This window comes from Aquarana catesbeiana, linkage group LG03 (genome assembly GCF_042186555.1).
Source record: "Aquarana catesbeiana isolate 2022-GZ linkage group LG03, ASM4218655v1, whole genome shotgun sequence".
Lineage (NCBI taxonomy): Eukaryota > Metazoa > Chordata > Amphibia > Anura > Ranidae > Aquarana > Aquarana catesbeiana.
In genome coordinates, this window is record NC_133326.1 from 299,065,706 (window position 1) to 299,088,069 (window position 22,364).

Consider the following 22,364-nt stretch of genomic DNA (forward strand, 5'->3'; position numbering starts at 1 on the left):
GACTAGAAAAAGGAAGTTCAATAGCCAGTAGCCAATAGCTCCCGTCTCGTACTTGCTTCAGAGCATGCGTCGTTTTTGGTCCGTCAGAATAGCATGCAGACAAACGGATTTCCTGATAGGAATTGGTTCCGTCGGAAATATTTAGAGCATGTTCTATTCCTAGGTCCATCAGAATTTTTGAAAAAAAAAGTCAGATGAGGCACACACACGATCGGAATATACGATGAAAAGCTTCTGTCGGACTTTTTCTGTCAGACATTCCGCTCGTGTGTACGCGGCTTAAGATTGCCCTGTATTTGGCTCCATCCATCTTCCTATTAACTCTGACCAGCTTCCCTGCTGAAGAAAAGCTTTCCCACAACATGATGCTGCCACCACCATGTTTCACGGTGGGGATGGTGTGTTCAGGGTGATGCGCAGTGTTAGTTTTCCGTCACACATAGCGTTTTGCTTTTAGGCCAAAAAGTAAAATTTTGGTTTCATCTGATCAGAGCACATGTTTCCTGTGTTCCCCACATGGCTTCAAAATGCAAATGGGACTTCTTATGGCTTTCTTTCAACAATGGCTTTCTTCTTGCCACTCTTCCGTAAAGGCCAGATTTGTGGCGTGCACAACTAATAGTTGTCCTGTGAACAGATTCTCCCACTTGAGCTGTGGATCTCTGCAGCTCCTCCAGAGTTACCACGGGCCTCTTGGCTGCTTCTCTGGTTAATTGCCCGGCCTGACAGTTTAGGTGGTCTTGGTAGGTTTGCAGTTGTGCTATACTCTTTCCGTTTTCGGATGATGGATTAAACAGTCCTCTGTGAGATGTTCAAAGCTTGGGATATTTTTTTATAACCTAACCCTGCTTTGAACTTCTCCAACTTTATCCTTGACCACTCTTTATCCCTGAACACTCTGGTGTGTTCCTTGGCCTTCATGATGCTGTTTGTTCACTAAGGTTCTCTAACAAACCTCTGAGGGCTTTACAGAACAGCTGTATTTATACTGAGATTAAATTACACACAGGTGGACTCTATTTACTAATTAGGTGACTTCTGAAGGCAATTGGTTGCACTAGATGGTTGCACTAGATTTTAGTTTAGGGTATCAGAGTAAAGGGAGCTGAATATAAACACACCCCATACTTTTCAGATATTTATTTGTAAAGAATTTTGAAAATTATTTATCATTTTCCTTCCAATTCACATTTATGTGGCACTCTGTTAAAAATACATTTACGTTTTTGGTTGTAACATGACAAAATGTGAAAAATTTCAAGGGGTATGCATACTTTTTTCAAGGCACTGTACATTCAGTGACAACCTTGCTGTGATTTCTATTAGCTTTTCTAGACATTTTATTCACTGATCTGTTACTGTTTACAATTAGTCATAACCAAGAACAACAAGGCATTTTGCACATAATGTGATTTTGTGGTTTATAATATGGCTCTCGCAGGTCACTTGACATTTTTACAGATTGCATTTAGAGTGCTAGCTGAACACTTTACAGCAAATCTGATTATTTGGCATTTAATTCATGCATTTTATTATCTAATCAAGTGTAGCTACTAGTATGCTAACAAGCTGTCCAACATTTCCCAACTGCAGTTGCAGTTGTTGTTTAAATTGATCTAAATTGTATTTGCAACATATTTCTGTTGTTGTTGTGATTCCTTTGAGTTGTTTCAATCTTTTATGTAATTTGTACTTGTGGATAACCACAACTATCCTTCATCCTTACTAATGTAATTACAGTTGAAAAACAGTGTGCAGCTGTTAGCACATGTGTATTATAAACGATTCCTTAATGCTTTTGACTTTGACTGTTAATAATGGACTTGCCAATAAACTGGCACACAATGCTCAAGCATGGTGCCTCCAGGCTATGGTTTATTCTGCTTTTTGCCTGCCCTGGGTCATACTTCCCCCCTCATCAACATGCAAATTTTAAATGAGACCTTTCTGTTTTCTTTGCATACTTTATTTTAGATTCAGCGATGTCGTCTGGGAGTTTCTGTGTAATGCAGGAAGATCATGGCTGATGGGAAGGACCGGTAGGGTGCTTTACATAGCTCCCCAAAACATCCCATCACCTTTTCTTAATACTCCTCTCAAAATCTCCCAGCCCTGAATGCAAGCACTGGGCTGGCTCTTGAGAGGGGATATGCAAACTTCCCATCTTAAATGCGCACTCTTACAATGACCCAAGCTCAGAGGGGGGGTTGGTCTTCCCCACCATGCTTTATACTGTATGGTGACTCCCATGACTAGAGTGGTCGACTGATGCAGACACTCCTCTCACAAAATATGGGTTTCCCTGGAGCAGGAATCTATACCGATCCACTTAGCCGGTGTTTGGTGACAGGAGTTTATTTATTGCTGGACACCATCTCAAAAGGTTAGTTACATGGCTTTGCCTGGCCCATATATTTGACTCACAGACCTCAGAAGCATGCAGAACATGGAGGTTGAAGAAATGTACTGAGGCTTTTGCTTCAGCATTTTATGGATTATGGACATGAAACAAATTTTCATTTTCAGAAGAAGTTTGTAATGGCAACCTACGTTATGACAGGTTTCCTTTAATGGTCAATAATGCTTCTGTTACGGAGCCAGAAAATAGTGTTTGCACTGCTTTGGTTTGAGACAAAGTTATGTCTTTTAAAATGTTTCCAAATTGTGCAGGCATCTGCAGGTTGAATGAATACATGATATCTGCCATTATCAGGACATTAAAAGGTGCTGTGTCAATTGGTATTTTATGTTTTATGGGATTTTTTGAGAAGGCTGTGCTAGAACAGCGTGTTCAAAGCTCCACGTAAGACCTGCGCAGTCTTTTTTCCATGTACTTAGCTTTGCAAATGAATGTTTGATTTTGAGTTACTTGAAGATACCATGATACTGCACGAGTTAAAAATTAAAACGTTATTTTCCAAATGAATCTCTTGCACCTATGAACATGGCATGATCCCTGCACCCAAGAGGATTTAACTTGATTGCACCTCCTTGAATCTCCTGTTTGGATGGGTCTACCGCAACATCACTGATAAATTAACACATTATGCACTCTCAGTCCTTGAGTCTAGTCTTTAAATCAATCTCCAGATAAGACTTGTTTTACACTGTTTTGAATAGACCATAGTTACATAATTAGTCAGGTTGAAAAAGGACACAAGTTCATCCAGTTCAACCAAAAACATAAAAATACAATCCCATATACACAAACCTACACCCACAGTTGATCCAGAGGAAGACAAAAAACCCCAGCAAAGCATTCTCCAATTTGCTACAACAGGGGAAAAAATTCCTTCCTGATCCCCCGAGAGGCAATCGGATTTTCCCTGGATCAACGTTTACCTATAAATGTTAGTACCCAGTTATATTGTGTACATTTAGGAAAGAATCCAGGCCTTATTTAAAGCAATCGACTGAGCTTGCCAGAACCACCTCTGGAGGAAGTCTATTTCACATTTTCACAGCTCTTACTGTGAAGAAACTTTTCCGTATTTGGAGATGAAATCTTTATTCCTCTAGACATAAAGAGTGCCCCCTTCACCTCTGTGATGACCTTAAAGTGAATAACTCCACACCAAGTTCACGATATGGACCACTTATGTATTTGTAAATGTTGATCATATCCCTCTTCTAATCTCCTCTTCTCAAGAGGGAATAAATTCAGTTCTAGGGATGAGCTTCGAGTTCGAGTTGAACTCATGTTCGACTCAAACATCGGCTGTTTGCAAGTTCACTGAACAACGAACAATTTGGGGTGTTCGCGGCAAATTAGAATGCTGGGGAACACCCTTTAGAAGTCTATGGGAGAAATCAAAAGTGCTAATTTTAAAGGCTTATAATTATGGTATTGTCATAAAAAGTGTTTGGGGACCTGGGTCCTGCCCCAGGGGACATGGATCAATGCAAAAAAAAGTTTTAAAAACGGCCCTTTTTTTCGGGAGCAGTGATTTTAATAATGCTTAAAGTGAAACAATAAAAGTGTAATATCCCTTTAAATTTCGTACCTGGGGGGGTGTCTATAGTATACCTGTAAAGGGGCACCTTTTTTCCGTGTTTAGAACAGTCTGACAGCAAAATGACATTTCAAAGGAAAAAAAGTCATTTAAACTACTCGCAGCTATTAATGAATTGCCGGTCCGACAATACACATAAAAGTTCATTGATAAAAACGGCATGGGAATTCCCCACAGGGGAACCCCGAACCAAGATTTAAAAAAAAATGACGTGGGGGTCCACCTAAATTCCATACCAGGCCCTTCAGGTCTGGTATGGATATTAAGGGGAACCCCGGCCAAAATAAAAAAAAAAATGGCGTGAGGTCCCCCTCAAAATTTATATCAGACCCTTTAGGTCTGGTATGGATTTCAAGGGGAACCCCGCGCCAAAATTAAAAAAAAAAATGGCGTGGGGTCCCCCCAAAAATCCATACCGGACCCTTATCCAAGCATGCAACCTGGCAGGCTGCAGGAAAAGAGGGGGGTGCTCTCTCGCCCCCTGAACCGTACCAGGCCGCATGTCCTCAACATTGGGAGGGTGCTTTGGGGTAGCTCTCCAAAACACCTTGTCCCCATGTTGATGAGGACAAGGGCCTCATCCCCACAACCCTGGCCCGTGGTTGTGGGGGTCTGCGGGTGGGGGACTTATCAGAATCTGGAAGCCCCCTTTAACAAGGGGACCCCCAGATCCCGGCCCTCCCCCTGTGTGAAATGGTAAGGGGGTACAAAAGTACCCCTACCATTTCACAAAAAAACTGTCAAAAATGTTAAAAATGACAAGAGACAGTTTTTGACAATTCCTTTATTTAAATGTTTCTTCTTTCTTCTATCTCCTTTCTTCTTTCTTCTATCTTCCTTCAGTTTCTTCCTCCATCTTCTTCTTCTTCTGGTTCTTCTGGTTCTTCCTCCGGTGTTCTCGTCCGGCATCTTCCTCCGCAGCGTCGGCATCTTCTTCCCTTCTTCTCATCGGGCCGCTCCGCATCCATGATGGCATGGAGGGAGGCTCCCGCTGTGTGACGCTTCTCTCTTCATCTTCTTCTCTTCATCTTGTCTTCATCTTCTTTTCAGGCCGCTCCGCATCCATGATGGCTGGATGTGACGCTTCTCCTCTTCTGACGGTTCTTAAATAACGGGGGGGCAGGGCCACCCGGTGACCCCGCCCCCCTCTGAGGCACGGGGACTTGACGGGACTTCCCTGTGGCATTCCCCGTGACGCCACAGGGAAGTCCTGTCAAAAAGATGTCCTTTTTTCCCCCACAAATAGAGCTTTCTTTTGGTGGTATTTTTTGCGTTATAAACAAAAAAAGAGCGACAATTTTGAAAAAAAATAAATATTTTTTACTTTTTGCTATAATAAATATCCCCAAAAAATATATAAAAAAACATTTTTTTTCCTCAGTTTAGGCCGATATGTATTCTTCTACATATTTTCGGTAAAAAAAATCGTTTATTGATTGGTTTGCGCAAAAGTTATAGCATCTATAAAATAGGGGATAGATTTATACCATTTTTTTTTATTACTAGTACTAGTCTGACTTTATATGTGTGTATATGTATGTATATATATATATATATATATATATTATATATATATATATATATATATATGTATGTATATATATATATATATATATATATATATATATATATATATATATATATATATATATAGATATATATCAAATACACTGCCACTAACTAACTAATCGGCCTGCCTAATCTAGCTCAATCTCTCTATCTCTGTCCACTATAACACACTATACCGGTGCTGTGTAAGCAGCCTTTTATAGTGTGGGCGTGGACTTAGTCCCCCTGAGCCATGATTGGCCAAAGGCACCCTGCCTTTGGCCAATTATGGCTTTCGTGAGGAGCATGTTGTGATTGGCCAAAGCATGCAGGTCAGGTGTATGCTATGGCCAATCACCATACAGCAATGCACTGCGGTATTGCAGTGCATTATGGGGCGCTCGAATTTGCCGCGAACGACCCATAAAATTCCCTCTTCAGCGAACGGGCGAACACCCGATGTTCGAGTTGAATTTACATTCAACTCGAAGCTCATCCATACTAGTAACTATGAAAATATAGAGAGAATGGTGTAGCGCTACTAAAATTCATAAACAAAGACCAATATGAACTAATTGTATATTGATTATATGTGTTCACCTAGCATGAACAGGTGAGTATAGTTCACTTAGAATAGTCCATTGCTGAACGGAAAGGATGTGTCTTGAGGTATCACAATTGTGAAGAAACCGCCACCATCACCCAAGCACACTGCCTCTTACCCTCAGGTAGATAGTAACAAGCATGGATATTATTCAATAACAGCTCCTCAGCGGCATGGGGATATACTCTGCAGCTCCTCTGCAACATTCAATACCCAATTGAAAAGAGAAAAGAACCCCTCGTAGTGCAGACATCCAGATAGTAATTTATTATAATAAAAGCCACTCACATTTCAGAGAGATAAACAGGCAGTAAAGGAAATGTCCGGCGTTTCCAACCCACAAAATGGCTGCTGCATCCCAGCACACGAGTCACGTCACACATCACCGACTCCTCCCTACGTCGTCAGTGATGATGTCAGAAAATACAACAAATCAGTATACCCTGACAGCAGTCAGTCTCTAATATATAATTATTGTGTACAAAATATTGTAGTAATATCTGTGGCCTTATTTGTTTTTACAGATTGTAGCGTTAAGGGAACAGAATGCACATATCCAGAGGAAGATCGTGACTGGTGAAGGAGATCAGGAGCCTATGGAAGCCGTAGAACAAGGGCAGAAGGTTCATGACAAGGTAATGACCATCAGACTTTAGTACCCTGAGGTGTAGATATAGTAATCTAGCAGGTGTTCCCTGAGACAGGGAAGTTATTTCAAGGGGTCCTCTGTGTTGCAAAGGTTGGGAAAGACTGTTCTAGAACAATAGCTTCACAGTTGCATGCTAGTAGGCAGTTAGGGTGTTTGGTGCTGCTCACTGATATACTTGGGAGGCATTTCCTACAATTTCTCTTATGAGAGGGACAGCAACATAGGTCATAACACGTCTTGTAGATAGACCAGATAGAGTGTTTTTACTCAGTAACACTAATGCCCTGTACACACGATAGGATTTTCCGATGGAAAATGTGTGATAGGACCTTGTTGTCGGGAAATTCCGACCGTGTGTGGGCTCCATCACACATTTTCCATAGGAATTTCCGACACACAAAGTTTGAGAGCTTGCTAGAAAATTTTCTGACAACAAAATCCATTGTCGGAAATTTCGATCGTGTGTACACAAATCCGACGCACAAAGTGCCACGCATGCTCAGAATAAATTAAGAGACGAAAGCTATTGGCTACTGCCCCGTTTATAGTCCCGATGTACGTGTTTTACGTCACTGCGTTCAGAACGATCGGATTTTCGGACAACTTTGTGTGACCGTGTGTATGCAAGACAAGTTTGATCCAACATCCGTTGGAAAAAATTGATGGATTTTGTTGTCAGAATGTCTGATCAATGTCCGACCGTGTGTACGGGGCATTACAGAAAAGGAATCTAAAGATGTGTGTTTTCTCTCTGGTGCCCTGACAGCTAGCATTGGAATTTTGCTCCTGCCACTAACCAAAGTTGGAACAACTGTAGAACATATAAAACTTTCCCGTAGGCAGTATAAATACTTTTCTTTTTTGTGCCATGTTTTTGTCGTCCTATGCTGAGAGGCAAACCAAGCATATTTTATCATAAAACTACTAGCTTGAGAGCTTTTCATGGCTCTCAGAATGTGGCAGGCAATGATTACCCTAAAGTGTTATTACTTTGAAATGGTCGTTTTTTCAGCAGTTTCCCTTTAGATGTTTACATTTGCAGTTGCTTACAGGAAAGAACTCTGATGTAAGGCGTTAGCAGCTCTGCCTTTTTGTGTAATTAGTTTGTTTACGATATATTCTTTTATTTCTATAAGAAACAAGTGTGCAGTTTGCTGCTGGGAGCTCCTGTATACAGTTGCATTAGAACATTTAAGGTACAATGATTTTGAAATATTTGCTATCTGAGCTAAAGCAACATTCCTATATAACAGGAATTGTTTGCTATAATGTGGAATTATGTTTCATTTCCCACTTTAGTAACATGAATAGAGTGAAAGAGTTGCGACTTTACACGTTTGAATATGGGTTTTCTATTCATTTTCACACAACACTAAAACTTGACTTCAGTATGTGTATGTCTCCTCAAAACTCTACCTGGCAATAAGTGTTGGGTGAACAGTTTAGCCTGAGCATGAGTTCAGGCCGAACATTTGCTGTTCGGACTGTTCGGCGAACACCCGAATTTGCTGGGTGTTCGGCGTGTGTCCGCTGCACAGTGCATTCTGGACTGGTTGTTAGGGAGCTGGGCCAGGAAGCCGGCCATGCCGTCCTTAACAACCGATGAGTCGGCAATTAAAAAAACATTTGCCGGTAAAAAAATAGTAAAAAAAAAAAAAATGGAGTGGGGTACCCCCCTAGTCCAGACCCACAGTTGCAATTGCTGACACCTGGCTATTGAAAAAAAAAAAAAAAGAAAAAAGTTGCCAAAAATTTCAAGCGAAAACGGCATGGGGTCCCCCCCAAAATCGATACCAGACTTTTAACCGAGCATGCAGCCTGGAAGGTCAGGAAAGGGTGGGCGAGTGAGCGCCCCCCCGAACCATACCAGGCCACATGCCCTCAACATGGAGGGGGAAGGGGCTCGAAGGGTCTGGTATGGACTGGGGGGCACGCTGTTTTTTTCTTTATTTCTTTTTTCAATAAGCCGGGTGGCGGCAATTGCAACCGCGAGTCATTTTATATGGGATTTGAATCGTTCTATTTCTTTAGAAATGTAATTTTTGCTGCAACATGTTCTATGCATGCTACAGATGCAACACTGTACAGGCAGACTAAGGGGGCCCCCCAGGCACTATGTTTAAAGGAATTTTTCATTTTTATTGTTGCACTGCCCCTGAAAAAACTATTGTTTCTTAAAAAATGTTTTGCATTAATACATGTCCCCAGGGCAGTACCCGAACCCCTATAACCCTTTTATGGCCAAATACGTGCCTATAAGCCTTCAAAATGGGCACTTTTGATTTTTCCTCTTCGGCTTCCATAGACTTCAATGGGGTTCACCGTTCAGATCAGAACTTTTCCCCCATTCGGGAGTTCTTCTGTGAACCGAACAGGGGTGTGTTCAGCCCATCTCTATTGGCAATTAAAGGCCATATTTACAGCTGGGAGTGGATACAGCTTATGTTACATTGTGTTGGGGTGTGGAGTCTGTGGTATCCCATAAAGTGCTCTCTGCCTAACACTGTCAAGAGCAATCCATGTATGAGAGGCCAGTTGCCGGACTTTGTCTGGCCACTTGACCAGCTTTTTTCTTCTAACCCCCTTTTATCTATTTTTTCTTTTATTGACATGCATTAAGTTTTGTTTGGTTTGGAGCCTCAAAACAAGCAAAGCACTATACATAGAGTATGTGTGAAGTTACTCCACTGTGTTTCGTAAAGCAGCAGTATGACTGTGGTCAGACCATACTGCTGCTTTATAACTGGGCTTCTTTGCGTAATAAAGTAAACCTGTAAGGATAGAACTATGCAAACTGCCATGTTCAGTGGTTGTTATCCTGATTCTGCCTACTCTACCTAGGAAGTCACTCATTTAAAACTGGTATGCAGCTAGTGAAGTAAATGTAGAATAAATGTCTGAACTCTATGATCAGGATGACAGTCCCGGGTCCTGCACTTTTTGATGAAGTTGGTAATGTCAACTTCCAAAATTCTTTACCTTGAAATATTTGTAATAACTGATCATGCAACACAGAACTGTAGTGACCAACAAAAGTAACTGACTAATGTGATAACGCAACCATTTTTTTTTTTTTTAGCTTTTGATGTGATGAGTAGGGAAGCCAGGGGGTTATGGCAGGTCCACCGAATTTAGTTTCAAATCACCTGCAAATTTATGTGCAATATTGCAGGGATGAACTTTTTTTTAAACTATAATGCCCTGCAGGTGAATATTATAAGCCATATATGCCTCACCTTGGAGAGATTTTTTTTTCACTTCCTGTTGTGTCTCTCGGACAGTAAATGAAGAGGTTTCTCTCCAATAAGACAGAGATAGCAAATTATGTAAAAGGGTTTAATTATTCTCTACTATATCCAAAACTATATCTACTATATCCAAAATTAAAAAAAATAAGTTTTGCTTTTAGATATGCTTTAAAATGTTTTGTCACATCATCAACAGCCTAAATCAGAGATGTTGGTACTATAGTTACAGCTGCTTGATCGCATTTCTATATTTTTAGTTTAATTTTGCATATTCAGCTTTTCCAGTGTCTTGTTACTTGGGCTTAAATAAATCTTTTTACATGCTGTGACACTCATAGGGGTTGAATTAGTAAAATTGGAGAGTGGAAAATCTGGTGCAGCTGTACATGGTAGCCAATCAGCTTCCAACTTCAGCTTCCGTAATTAAGCTTTGACAAAAAGCCTGGAAGCTGATTGGTTTCTTTGCATAGCAGCAGCAGCAGATTTTGCATTCTTCAGTTTTAATAGTTCAACCCCATTGCTTCTTGCTATTTGAACATTAAGGTAAAGCTTACAATGCAAGAATACATTTAAATCTAAATATTAACTTATAAGCATTGTGAACAATACCAAAATCTACAGATTTCTCCATGCTAAAATTCGCCAAACTAATTTTCTAACTCGCCCATTATGCCCTTTGGGTTATACTGCAGCTTAGATGAAGATTGGACACTGGCAAACACAAAACTGTAAACCAGCCCAGGATATTACCAGCTAGTGACCTAGCAGGATGAAGTCTTCTTTTTTGCTTTGCTTTGTGGAAGGTTATTTTTGCTATTACTTTTTTTTTTCTACTTTTTAAATTTTTTCTTCTTTAGTCAAGGCTGTTCTGTAGAAATCATCTTTTCGATTGCAGCTATCCAATGTGACAATCATCAGCCTGGCTTATGGTTGCTACATCTGTGCACCACTGGACTGGATGTTGTAGGGACAGCATGGAAGTGACCTTCAAGCACTGGATTCCATGTAGGGTGTGTAATGGCAATGTTTACCTACCTCACTTATACGCTTAACGATATATACCATAAGTGATTACAACCTTGTCTATATAAGAATCAACCAATGCGGTTGCAGCTATAACCCATGAAATCAATAACGAAATGATAATGTTGCTAAAATACAAAGATCTGATTCATTTATACAGAAAAGGAACATTAGAATAATCAGATATTGTCAAATATAACGTAGATGATACAAATACAGAGAAGCCGCAATGTTACAAATACAATTTTGCCAATGGACAAAGATAATTTAAGTTACACACAAAGAAAGTAAAGGGACTACAGTAATGGAAATACAATACACAGAGACCTTATGTTACAATGCTTGCGGGGGGGGGGGGCACACAGAGAGGAAGAGACCATGTGTGGCTCTCTGTAATGCTTTTATACCGCCCCCGCCCCTACTCCCACTTTCACCCATCCAGGTTACACCCCCCTCCCCGGAACCTCGTCATTGGTCCAGAGTTGCATCAAAGTCTGATTGCCTGTAATTTAAAGTCCCTTTGGCTACCATGTTCAAGAAACTTCCGGTGCCCCTCTGTCTACCATATGTTTTATGGTTGTAAGTTAAGCAACCCTCTTTGATCCTAGCATAACCAATTTCGACATTAGCATGTCAAAGACCCATGACCAGGTGGGGACACTAAAAGAAAACACGGAAAAATTCTCAAAAAGTATTCTTCAAAGAGGATAAACAGGATAAAACTAAATTTCTTTATTGAATATCCACAATTATTATAAATCTAGAAAATATTACTATCTACACCCACCTCCATTACATAAAATTTAAATTAAGACAGAGGTCTTAATGAGACACAGGTGGCCACCACAACCAATCATACACAACTCTCATTCATCCCATACATTGGAATCTACTCAAAAAAATTTCAAAGTTCGTACTTAATTTGATCAGAAAAGGTACTGGTTCAAAAAAAGGGGGGATATATACATATATGAGATGAAAAAATATATATGTATATAGTTCATTTATATTGAGAGTTCATTTGCTCCATATAGATAAAGTGCATGTGCCTTGTATAGTATTAATCATTATCCACTTAAAAGTTTAACCACTTGCCGCCCGCCCTATTAACAAATGACGGCGGCAAAGTGGTTTGATATTCCTGATCAGACGTCATATGACGTGATCAGGAATATCGAGCCGCTGCACGCCCCTGGGGGCGCGCATCGCGGCGATCGTTGTTGCGGGGTGTCAGACTGACACCCTGCAACACCGATCTAGGTAAAGATTCTCCGACGGAGACTCTTTACCACGTGATCAGCCGTGTCCAATCACGGCTGATCACGATGTAAATAGAAAGAACCGGTGATCGGCTTTTCCTCACTCGCGTCTGACAGACGCGAGTAGAGGAGAGCCAATCGGCTGCTCTCCTGACAGGGGGGTCTGTGCTGATTGTTTATCAGCACAGCCCCCCCTCAGATCCTACCCAGGACCACCAGGGAAGCCGCCCAGGACCACCAGGATGGCCACCACACTGGACCACCAGGTATGCCCCTAGACCCCCAGGGAAATGCCACTCTGTGCCCAGGCAGCTGCCAATCTGTGCCCAGGCAGCTGCCAATCAGTGCCCACTTCAATGCCTACCACTGCCAGTGCCACCAGGGATGCCCATCAGTGCCTCATATCAGTGCTGCGTATCAGTGCCCATCAGTGCCACGTATCAGTGCCCAGCAGTGCCACCTATCAGTGCCCAGCAGTGCCGCCTATCAGTGCCCAGCAGTGCCCATCAGTGCCGCCTATCAGTGCCGCCTATCAGTGCCGCCTATCAGTGCCACCCTATCAGTGCCCAGCAGTGCCCAGCAGTGCCGCCTTTCATTGCCCATCAGTGCCAACCAGTGCCACCCAGTGCCACCCATCAGTGCCCATCAGTGCCGCCTATCAATGCCCATCAGTGCTGCATATGAGTGCCACCCATCAGTGCCGCCAACCAGTGCCCATCAGTGCTGCATATCAGTGCCCATCGTCAGTGCCCGTCAGTGCCGCTCATTGGTGCCACCTTATCGGTGCCGCTGTATCAGTGCCTGTCAGTGCTGCCTTATCAGTGCCCATCAGTGAAAGAGAAAACTTACTTATTTACAATTTTTTTTAACAGAAACAAAAGCAAAACTTTTTTTTTTTTCAAAATTTTCGGTCGTTTTTTATTTGTTTAGCAAAAAATAAAAACCGCAGAGGTGATCAAATACCACCAAAAGAAAGGTCTATTTGTGGGAACAAAATGATAAAAATTTAGTTTGGGTACAGTGATGGATGACCGCGCAATTGTCATTCAAAGTGCAACAGCACTGGTCTGGGCAGGAAGGTGTCTAAGTGCCCTGTATTGAAGTGGTTAAGACAACAAGATGATAGAACTCATTTCTTAGAGGCTCTGCATGAGTATGTTAAATGACTATAAAGAGGATGAATCTTGAATCGCAGACTTATAGATGTAAAGGTGACAGTGGTTAAGGAAACAAATGGTTTCAATCCTGAATAGACATCCCCATTGTTTGTAAGGGCAGATACAGCTCACCGTTTGATGTCTCATTCCATGTTGTTACTCCTTTTTATTTCAAGTCCATCTGTATGGCCCACTTGCCACAGTAGTAAAGCATAGAACCGAGTCATAGATATGAATTCAGCCAAGTCCTTGCTTCGCAGACCATATGTTGTATTCTTCTTCTGGCTTCCCAACAGGTACTCGGGGCACAAACTCACGGATACTGGGATAAATGGAGTTAGTCCGTTGTGTGGGTGGAAACACCCGTGCTCACACCACAAAAGGCGTGATGATTTCTTGTTTACATGTTTCGCTTGTAACCAAGCTTCCTCATGCTCTGAGGAAGCTTGACATATCTCGTCCTGTAACTTGGGAATATGGTGTAATGATTGTAATGATTGGATCGGACTATGAGCACTTTTCAGCATGGTGAAGGAAAGTTCAGGAGAGTCTTATTCGTTGCACATTTGTCTCAAGAAATTACTTGGTTGTCGTTGCTTCTTCAGGAGGGGGACGATGGGGCCTCCGGACAGTCATGCATGAATACAAAAAAATAACAATGTCAGTGTACAATTATTGGAGGAATGCCAGACAAGATTGGTTGGCCATTAAGGCTAAATACTTATAAGGGGTGTAATGTGGACGGGTAAAGTGGGATCCCCACAGGGTACAGAGTCGGAGCAACAGCCAGTATCATCCATGGCTCTTGATGGTAGGGATAGTCAACACTGCCTGCTATTGCCGGGTCCCTGGCTTCACCACACCTGCTCATGGGGCTCAGGTTAAAGCAGTAGGCAGACTGGGGGAGGTAGAATTACATTAAGACATAAGACCTGGATGTCCAGTGATACTTTGGTTTCAATGGGTGTAAATATGGTACTGGTGGGCAGGAATGCCCACGCCTACTAATTTGCAAAAAAAAAAAAATTATATGACTGATGTCTTAGTTACATTATCTTCAGGAAATATACAATAGAAACCAAAAGAAAAACTTAGAAAGCATAACATTAAAGAAGGAAAAGAAACAGAAGAGAGGAGAGTAATTAAAATAAACAAGAAGAATAGTAAAAATGATCATGAAAAAAGAAAAAAAACAAAAAACTACAGATTCAATGCTGCTCCAACCAAGATTTTTAGTTTACATTCCACTTTAGACTGTTAAAGAGCCCTGAAAACTATTTCTAGAAAATATATATAGCCCTTTAACAAAAAGGGCAACTCATCTCCCATACTAGTAATTAGCAGTATATTTGCAGGTCAGGTACACAGATATTAACAGAGAGAGAGAGAAAAAAATTATTAAAACTAGAATGTAGGTAAATCTGACTGCAGTTTATTATTCCAAATTTAAGAGGCTTATCCCTAAAACAACAAACAACAAGAAATATATAGTTCTAGGGTCCTCTCTTAAATGCGCAAATTCTTCTACATTGGTCTCCTTATAGATACCCACATCAGGACAGCAACAGGGTGGAGTTTACTAAATCTGTGTCCGTAAGACTGTACCTGAATAAACTTTTCCCATTAAGAAACCTTAGTTTGAGATATTTGGATCTTGAGATATCACCCAAAGTCTCCACTCTGCTCCTCCTAAGACATCCCAATTTCAAGCTCCCTTTTTACCTCCTCCCATGCTCAACATCAGGATCGATCCAGAACCTCTGGAACTCCCCATCCCAATATGTCCAGCCAAGCCCTCCCCTTTTCTCACCTAGGTGATCCCTGAAAACTCATTTATTCAGGGAAGCCTACCCCGCCTCCACCTAAAATGTTACCTCAGCCAGCTCCATCAGATAATTCCCTGCAGCTATTACTTTTTGCATCACCCCTCCCCTTAGAATATAAACCCCTAGAGTAGGACCTTTCTATTCACGCCCTGCACAAACTGTTGGCACTATTTAAGTCCTGTTGCCCAAAGTCTAACTACCCAAATTTTAACTCCTCCCGAATCCCAAGGGAAGTTTCAGTAGGTGTAAGGGGGGTGTCAGGTTTGCTATAAAAACTGTTAAAAGTTAATTTCCCTCTATTGTCAGGATGTGGTTTGGGCTGTGAGAGTATCTCTCAGCCACTGCTTTCTTTAGGAAGATTGGTTCCCTTTTGTATTTTCGTTGGACCTCATCAGGGTTCTCATTCCACCATCTCTAGCTTGTTGAGGCAGACCATTATCCAAGTGTATAATCTGTCCTGTCAAGGCACACTCTACTAGATATGTGAGTTCTTCTTGGGCTTTTTGGTATCAAGCAATTGTTTGCCATTTGCAAGGCTGCCACCTGGTCTACATTCACACATTCCCCTAGTTCGAGTTCTTAGTTTGGATGAAATAGTCTTCTGATGCCTCTTTACATTGCAAGCAGTTCCCAGTTCATGTTTTTTACTTGGCCCTGTTAGCATTTGTTTGCTGAATTATTCACCCCTTGGACTGCTTTTTTTTGGACTCCTTTTGGATATCGATAATGGACAAGAAATAAAATAGTTTTTTTGCACTCTGTGTAAAATTATTTTCTTGGAGTCTATTGAGGGATACAGGTTCCACCCCTCTGATTATGCTTTCAAAAGTGCTTTGTCTCAAAACCTGAGGCATGCTAACGGAAGGTAGGGGGTATCCTGGGCTGGACTATAGTTTTTTTTTTGTCCAATCCCCCTGTGGGCAGGAGTATTACCTTAAAGGTAAAGATTCCCCGTGTCCCTCAGAAGAATCCATGAAAAGGATTTTACAGTGAGTATAAAAATCCTATTTTTGTAAAAATTGTATTAGAGCTGAAGAACCAAGAAATGAACTGCTAATTGAAAGAAAATTATTCAGTGGAAAGCCAGTCTTATTAATACTTCTCCATTTGCTCCTCATAATAATGTTCCCTTTATACTTTTTGATATATTAATATCCATGTAGGATCGTTCACAGACTTAAATGTATACTTCACACGAGTTACCCAGTTCTTTTATAATATAATGCTAAAAATCTACTATGAATAAGGTACATATTGCAATGTACAGTGTATAGTATCCATTTTATTCTGACTATATCCAGAACAGTCCTTTAAATCCAACAACTATGTAGCACAAAGGCCTGAACAACTGAATGCAGTTTAAATAGATACAGACAGTATGGTACATAGTTTTAGCAAATATAAGATTGAACATATATTTGGCAGTGAAATCTAAAAGCAGCGTTGTCACCTTATGGATAGGGTAATCTTAGATGGGCATTTCGTTTTAAATGGACTTTACGCAAGCGTTACATGGTTTGCCCCAATCCTTGTAACTGTTACCTGTGCTGGAAAGTTTGGCCTGAAATATTACGGTAAATTAAATTAAATAAAAAGCATAAATGCTATTTTACAGGCATTAACACTATGCAGTTAGAAGAATACAAAATGTGTCCCTGTGATGAGTCTTTAAGTATTGATTTTCTGTATTAACTTTATGAAATCTGCTAATAGTAAAGGCAAAGAGCTTTGTTTTTGTCAAAATTGGCGAAAATAACTGCCTCCTTTTTTGAAAACTCCACAAAGGGGAAAAATTACATTTTAAATTACTTTTATCGGAGCACATAGCTGCATTAAATATCACCCTGCTTTGACTTAATATCAACCTTTTGCAATTTACTGTACAGCCAAGCTCAGACTGAGAAAGGAGGCACGTGTCAGATATGCTTATGCACTAACATAGAACATCCTTATAGAATTAAAGATTAGAGTAGCTGATAAATAGTAATAGAGAGAGCTTATCAAGTATGTTGCCTTTGTCCTTTACTGGCTTGTGGGCGGAGCTTAGGGCACCCTGTGGGGACACTAAGAAACTGCACTTGCTAATGTCTAAACACTAGGCAGCATTAAAGCATAAATCTAGACTTAGAAGTAGGCAGTGACTTAGTTAAGGCAGGCCATAGATGATGTGATTTTCTTTCCTGCAACCATGGGTTGCAGGAAAAAAAGAAGCTCAATTCCCAAAATCAGTGTTGATGAGGGAATTCCACCCACAATGCTATTGTGTTCTCCCTGCAGGAGGATGTGAGAGTCATCCCTGCCGGGAAAACACAGTGATTGTTGGTAGCGGCTTTAGCCACTGGCAATAATCGCATGTAAAAATCCAACATCCCTGCTGAACCGGATGAGGTTCGGACCATCTATGGCCGGCTTAACTGTTCTGTAATCTGTGCCCAAATGCACTCACTGTTAACCCTAAGCACTCTAGAGACACTGTTAATAGTTAGCGAACACTGCTCCCCAGCTGTGCAGCATTTAGGGACCAGTACCGCAGAGCCTGTACCGGTCTCCACAAACACAGCAATCCCTGTCACCTCACTCCCATGTCTGACTGTTGCTATTGAATACAGTACTTGACTATAACTAGATGCTTGTTCTTTCTCCCAGGGGTCCCTCTACATCTCTCTCTCCCGTTTCCTGGCTAGGTCCCTAGGTATGCTGAGCCGCGGATTAAGTCCTAGACTGTGAGGAGCCAACCTCTATTGAAGGAGACAAGCATAACACCCCTTCACTTTCAGAGTAACCATCACCTTGCCAGTCATCCTTTCCCTGGCTGGTTAATTGCAATAAGCAAATGACACAAACACAGGTGTCCCTAGTAATGTTATTATAGCCTATACTAGAGAGCATCCTGCATGCTGAACCCTATACACTGTGACTTTCTAACTCAGTCCCCTTGTTGTGTGCGTAAGCCCTGTTCATTTGATTCGCTGTGCATGTACCCATTTAGGAGACTTCAGACCAGGCAAAGCAAGTAAACAAACGGCACCCTTTACTGAGGTAGTTGCAGATAACAGTACAGTTCTCAAGACAGTATCCATACATCCCTGTACAGCAGTGGCCTCCAAATTGCGTCCCCGGGGCAAAATGAGGCCCTTTGCATACCTTTATCCAGCCCTTGGGGCACTATTCCTCCCACTGACACCAACAATGAGGCATTCATTTCTGAACTGACACCAACAGTGGGGCAGTATTCCTCCCACTGACACCAACAATGGGGCACTATTCCTCACAATGACACCAGCAATGGGGCACTATTCCTCACAATGACACAAACAATGGCACACTATCTCTCCAATTCAAACTGACAATGGTCATTAATATTTACCCTAATACCAATGATTGGGGAATTTTATACTCCCACTGATGCCAAGGCATTTTTGTCTCCCACTGGCCATGGTCTCGCCCCCATAAAGTCTGAAGCACATAAACTAACTCTTTGTTTGCAAAGTTTGGGGTCCCCTGCTGTACAGAGTTCTTCTAAGTGCCCCATAAAGTGTGCATAACTTTGGCAGAAGGCAAAGTCCAATTCAGCAATAAATCCACAAGAGGTAGTGCAAGTCTTTAGGTCCATAACTAACAGTAATCGACAAAGGCAATAGATCCAGGATTGTCAGCTATAAGTCCATAAAAGTCTTTAGGTTTAAAGCCCCATAAAGGCGCAGACTGTTCCAGGCAGAACTCCCAGGGATGCCACAACCCTCAGGCTGAGTCTTACTCCCCCAGGAACAAGAGACCTCAGCTCTGGGCACTGCCCCATTTATACCTCCCACAGCCCCCTGCTGGTCTCCTGCCATATTGACCAGGAAATGGCTGGGGGGATATTAACATGCTGGCTGAGTTAATATTCTCCCACCCACTATTTCCCAGGTTCCCAGGGGGAAGTAATTGAGTCCATACCTACAGAGCCCAGAGCGGACCTAACTAATCAAACAATGCTTTCCCCGATTACAGGGAAGCCAAAAACTAAATTTAGCAAACAGTAGTTCTGTGGGCGGCTATAAAGAACAATGTAGTATCACATTTTCAGATGTGGCAAGAGGAGATGGTAAGGTCCATCCTTATCCTGGGAACAAAAGAATCCGATACATGGCTTCTGTGTCAATACCAAGAATACCCTTACTGTGCATCTTATCACTAATGGAATGAGGCAGCTTCAAATTGATTGAGCAATCAGGGGATGTCTGAGCCTAGAAAATATCTATAAAGGGGAAACATACTTTATTTGTGTCTCATTTTAAGCTGTAGCATTTATAGATTAGTATTTGATAACTATACAGTGTAACGCTGTCATAAAATCAATTTAAAGTAAAAAAGAAAAAAAACTTTTAATGAAAAGAAGTGGAAGCAGGGCGGAGCACGCTTTTTATTGTTTTTAATCAATATAGCTGTTATCTCAAATTCTCAGTTCTCTAGCAAGTAATAGATGTAAATGATATATTATAAATTTAGAGCAAGGGACTGTTTTCATTCTTTTTTTATTGCTAACAGTAGTGTACCTTTCCATTTTTTTGCAATCTTATGCCGCGTACACACGACCACTTTTGCCGTCTGAATAAACTCCGAAGGTTTCTCCAACGGAACTCCAACAGAATTTTATTCAAGCGGTCTTGCGTACACACAGTCAAACCAAAGTCCGACCAAAGTCTGACCATCCAGAACGCGGTGACATACAGCACGTACGATGGGACTAGACAAAGGGAGTTCAATAGCCAGTAGCCAATAGCTTCCGTCTCATACTTGCTTCAGAGCAAGCGTCATTTTTGGTCCATCAGAACAGCATACAGACGAGCGGTTATCCCGATAGGAATAGGTTCCGTTGGAAATATTTAGAACATGTTTTATTTCTAGGTCCGTCAGAATTTTCGAAAAAGAAAGTCTGATGAGGCATACACACGATCGGAATAGACAATGAAAAGCTTCCGTCTGACTTTATCTGTCGGACATTCCGCTCGTGTGTACGCGGCTTTAGTTTGGTTGTTAAACCTATGACAACTCTAGGTAGTCTAGGCTGGGAATATGGTGGAAAATACAGAGCTCAGCTTCAGTGAAAATGAGCAGTAAACCCGGACAGCTGAAGTTATATGCCGATCTCAATATTTCCTGTAAGAGCAGAACTTGGCTCTTTGGTTTCTAAGTGCCCCTTTCATTTCAGCATTAGGGGCCCTTTCACATTCATCAGTTTTTGATCAGTTTTTTCAGTTAAAAAAGCAGAAGAAAAATGCATGAAATACGCATCCCTTGAAATCCTATGGAACTCTTCACACTGGTTAGTTGCGTTTCACACTGCTCTGTTGTAAAAATGCATGCAGTATGAAAGAGCCTTACAGTCATTGACAGATCCTGAAAAATCAGTGTTCCCACATAATGCTTTGCTTTAGAAATCTACCTCTCTCATCTCCAGTAAAGGTAGCTATGCGTGTTTCAATAAATGGTTGATTTCTTTTGTGATTGATCTCTGTTTATTCCTATCACTAATCTATAGTCGACAACCCATTTTATCAATATGTCACACGGGGAAATGATATTCCAATCATAGTTAAGATATGATAGTAACTTACTATCATAAATTATTGATCACATCTAGGTTTCCACCATATAATCTCATAATCTGATCGATTAAAATACAATCGTATTCATGAACAAAGTATCCTTGGTGCTGCTGACTAATGCAAAATGATTGATAATATTCTACCATAAAAACAGCTTTTTGTTACTTGGTTCTTTGAAATTCATCCATTTTGAGAATAGTAGATCTCTGTTGTCTACCTCCTGGTGTATAGCTCTGGGGAAGATTCTAGTACACCACCTTTAGGAGCAGGCCATTTTTTGCGATAACGCACTGCGTTAATTTAACCTCCCTGGCGGTTTTCCCGAGTGTGGCTCGGGGTTAAATTTCAGTACTATTAGCGGTAAACCCGAGCCACACTCGGTATTGCAGGATCCTGGTGCAGGTTACTTACATTGTCTCCGGGATCCTGCAATGTCCCTTGATGTGTCTGCGGGCTCTGTCTTCCGCCCGAAGCCTCTGTGTGCCGGGCTTCGTTCCCTGTGAGCAACGCAACACATGGGGGAGGAGCCCGGCGGCAAATTAAAAAAATTTAAAATTCATAACACATACAGTACACTGTAATCTGTAAGATTACATTACTGTATGAAATAATTTCACATCCCTTTTGTCCCTAGTGCTTTGTTCAATGCCCTGCTTGCAGTTTTATATTATATATACTGTTCTTTCTGCCTGGAAACTTGAGATTGTCCATAGCAACCAAAAAGTGTACCTTTACGTCAAAAGTGGTTTTAGACCAGCTAGAAAACAGCGATAGTAAATTAGAATCACTTGCAGAAATGAGCGATAGTGAATCGTGGGGAAATTCATTTTATTATTTTTTAGCATTATTTATAGTTATTTATTATATTATAATTTATGATTTTGTGTTTCAAACTTTATCATACCCGGGATATCTACTAGACTCTTGTTTGGGCAGATTTAAGTGTGTTATTGCTAAGAATTACAGGCCTGCAATATAAAACTCCAAATTTCTATGCAAAACAATTGTACTGCTTTGAGACGCAAAAATCTGACATAATCATACCGCCAGGGAGGCTACTTGAAAATTGCGTGGTCGTACGACGCTGTACCCAATAACATTGATGTCCTTTTTTTCCCACAAATAAAGCTTTCTTTTGGTGGTATTTGATCACCATAATAATGGTTCTTGAAACATGTATAAAGTGCATAAATATAAAGTGCATCAAAATAAGGCGGCACAGTGGTGTAGTGGTAGCACTTTCGCCTAGCAGTAAGAAGGGTCACTGGTTCGAATCCCAACCGTGAACATGCCTGTAGTTTGCATGTTCTCCCTGTGTCTGCGTGGGTTTCTTCCGGGTACTCCGGTTTCCTCCCACACTCCAAAGACATGCTGGAAGGTTAATTGGATCCTGTCTAAATTGTCCCTAGTATGTATGAATGTGAGTTAGGGACCTTAGATTGTAAG

The 22,364-nt window shown here is 41.2% G+C and overlaps 1 protein-coding gene across 18 annotated transcripts in view; it reads left to right on the top strand.

Annotated features, from left to right (window-relative positions):
- Positions 1–22,364, top strand: part of PPFIA2 (PTPRF interacting protein alpha 2) — a 544,100-nt gene that overhangs the window by 330,985 nt on the left and 190,751 nt on the right. For all 18 annotated transcript variants that reach the window (XM_073620222.1, XM_073620225.1, XM_073620227.1 and 15 more), the window contains one exon: positions 6,690–6,800. In XM_073620222.1, the coding sequence (XP_073476323.1) occupies positions 6,690–6,800 (111 nt within the window). The remainder of the gene's footprint in view (positions 1–6,689; positions 6,801–22,364) is intronic.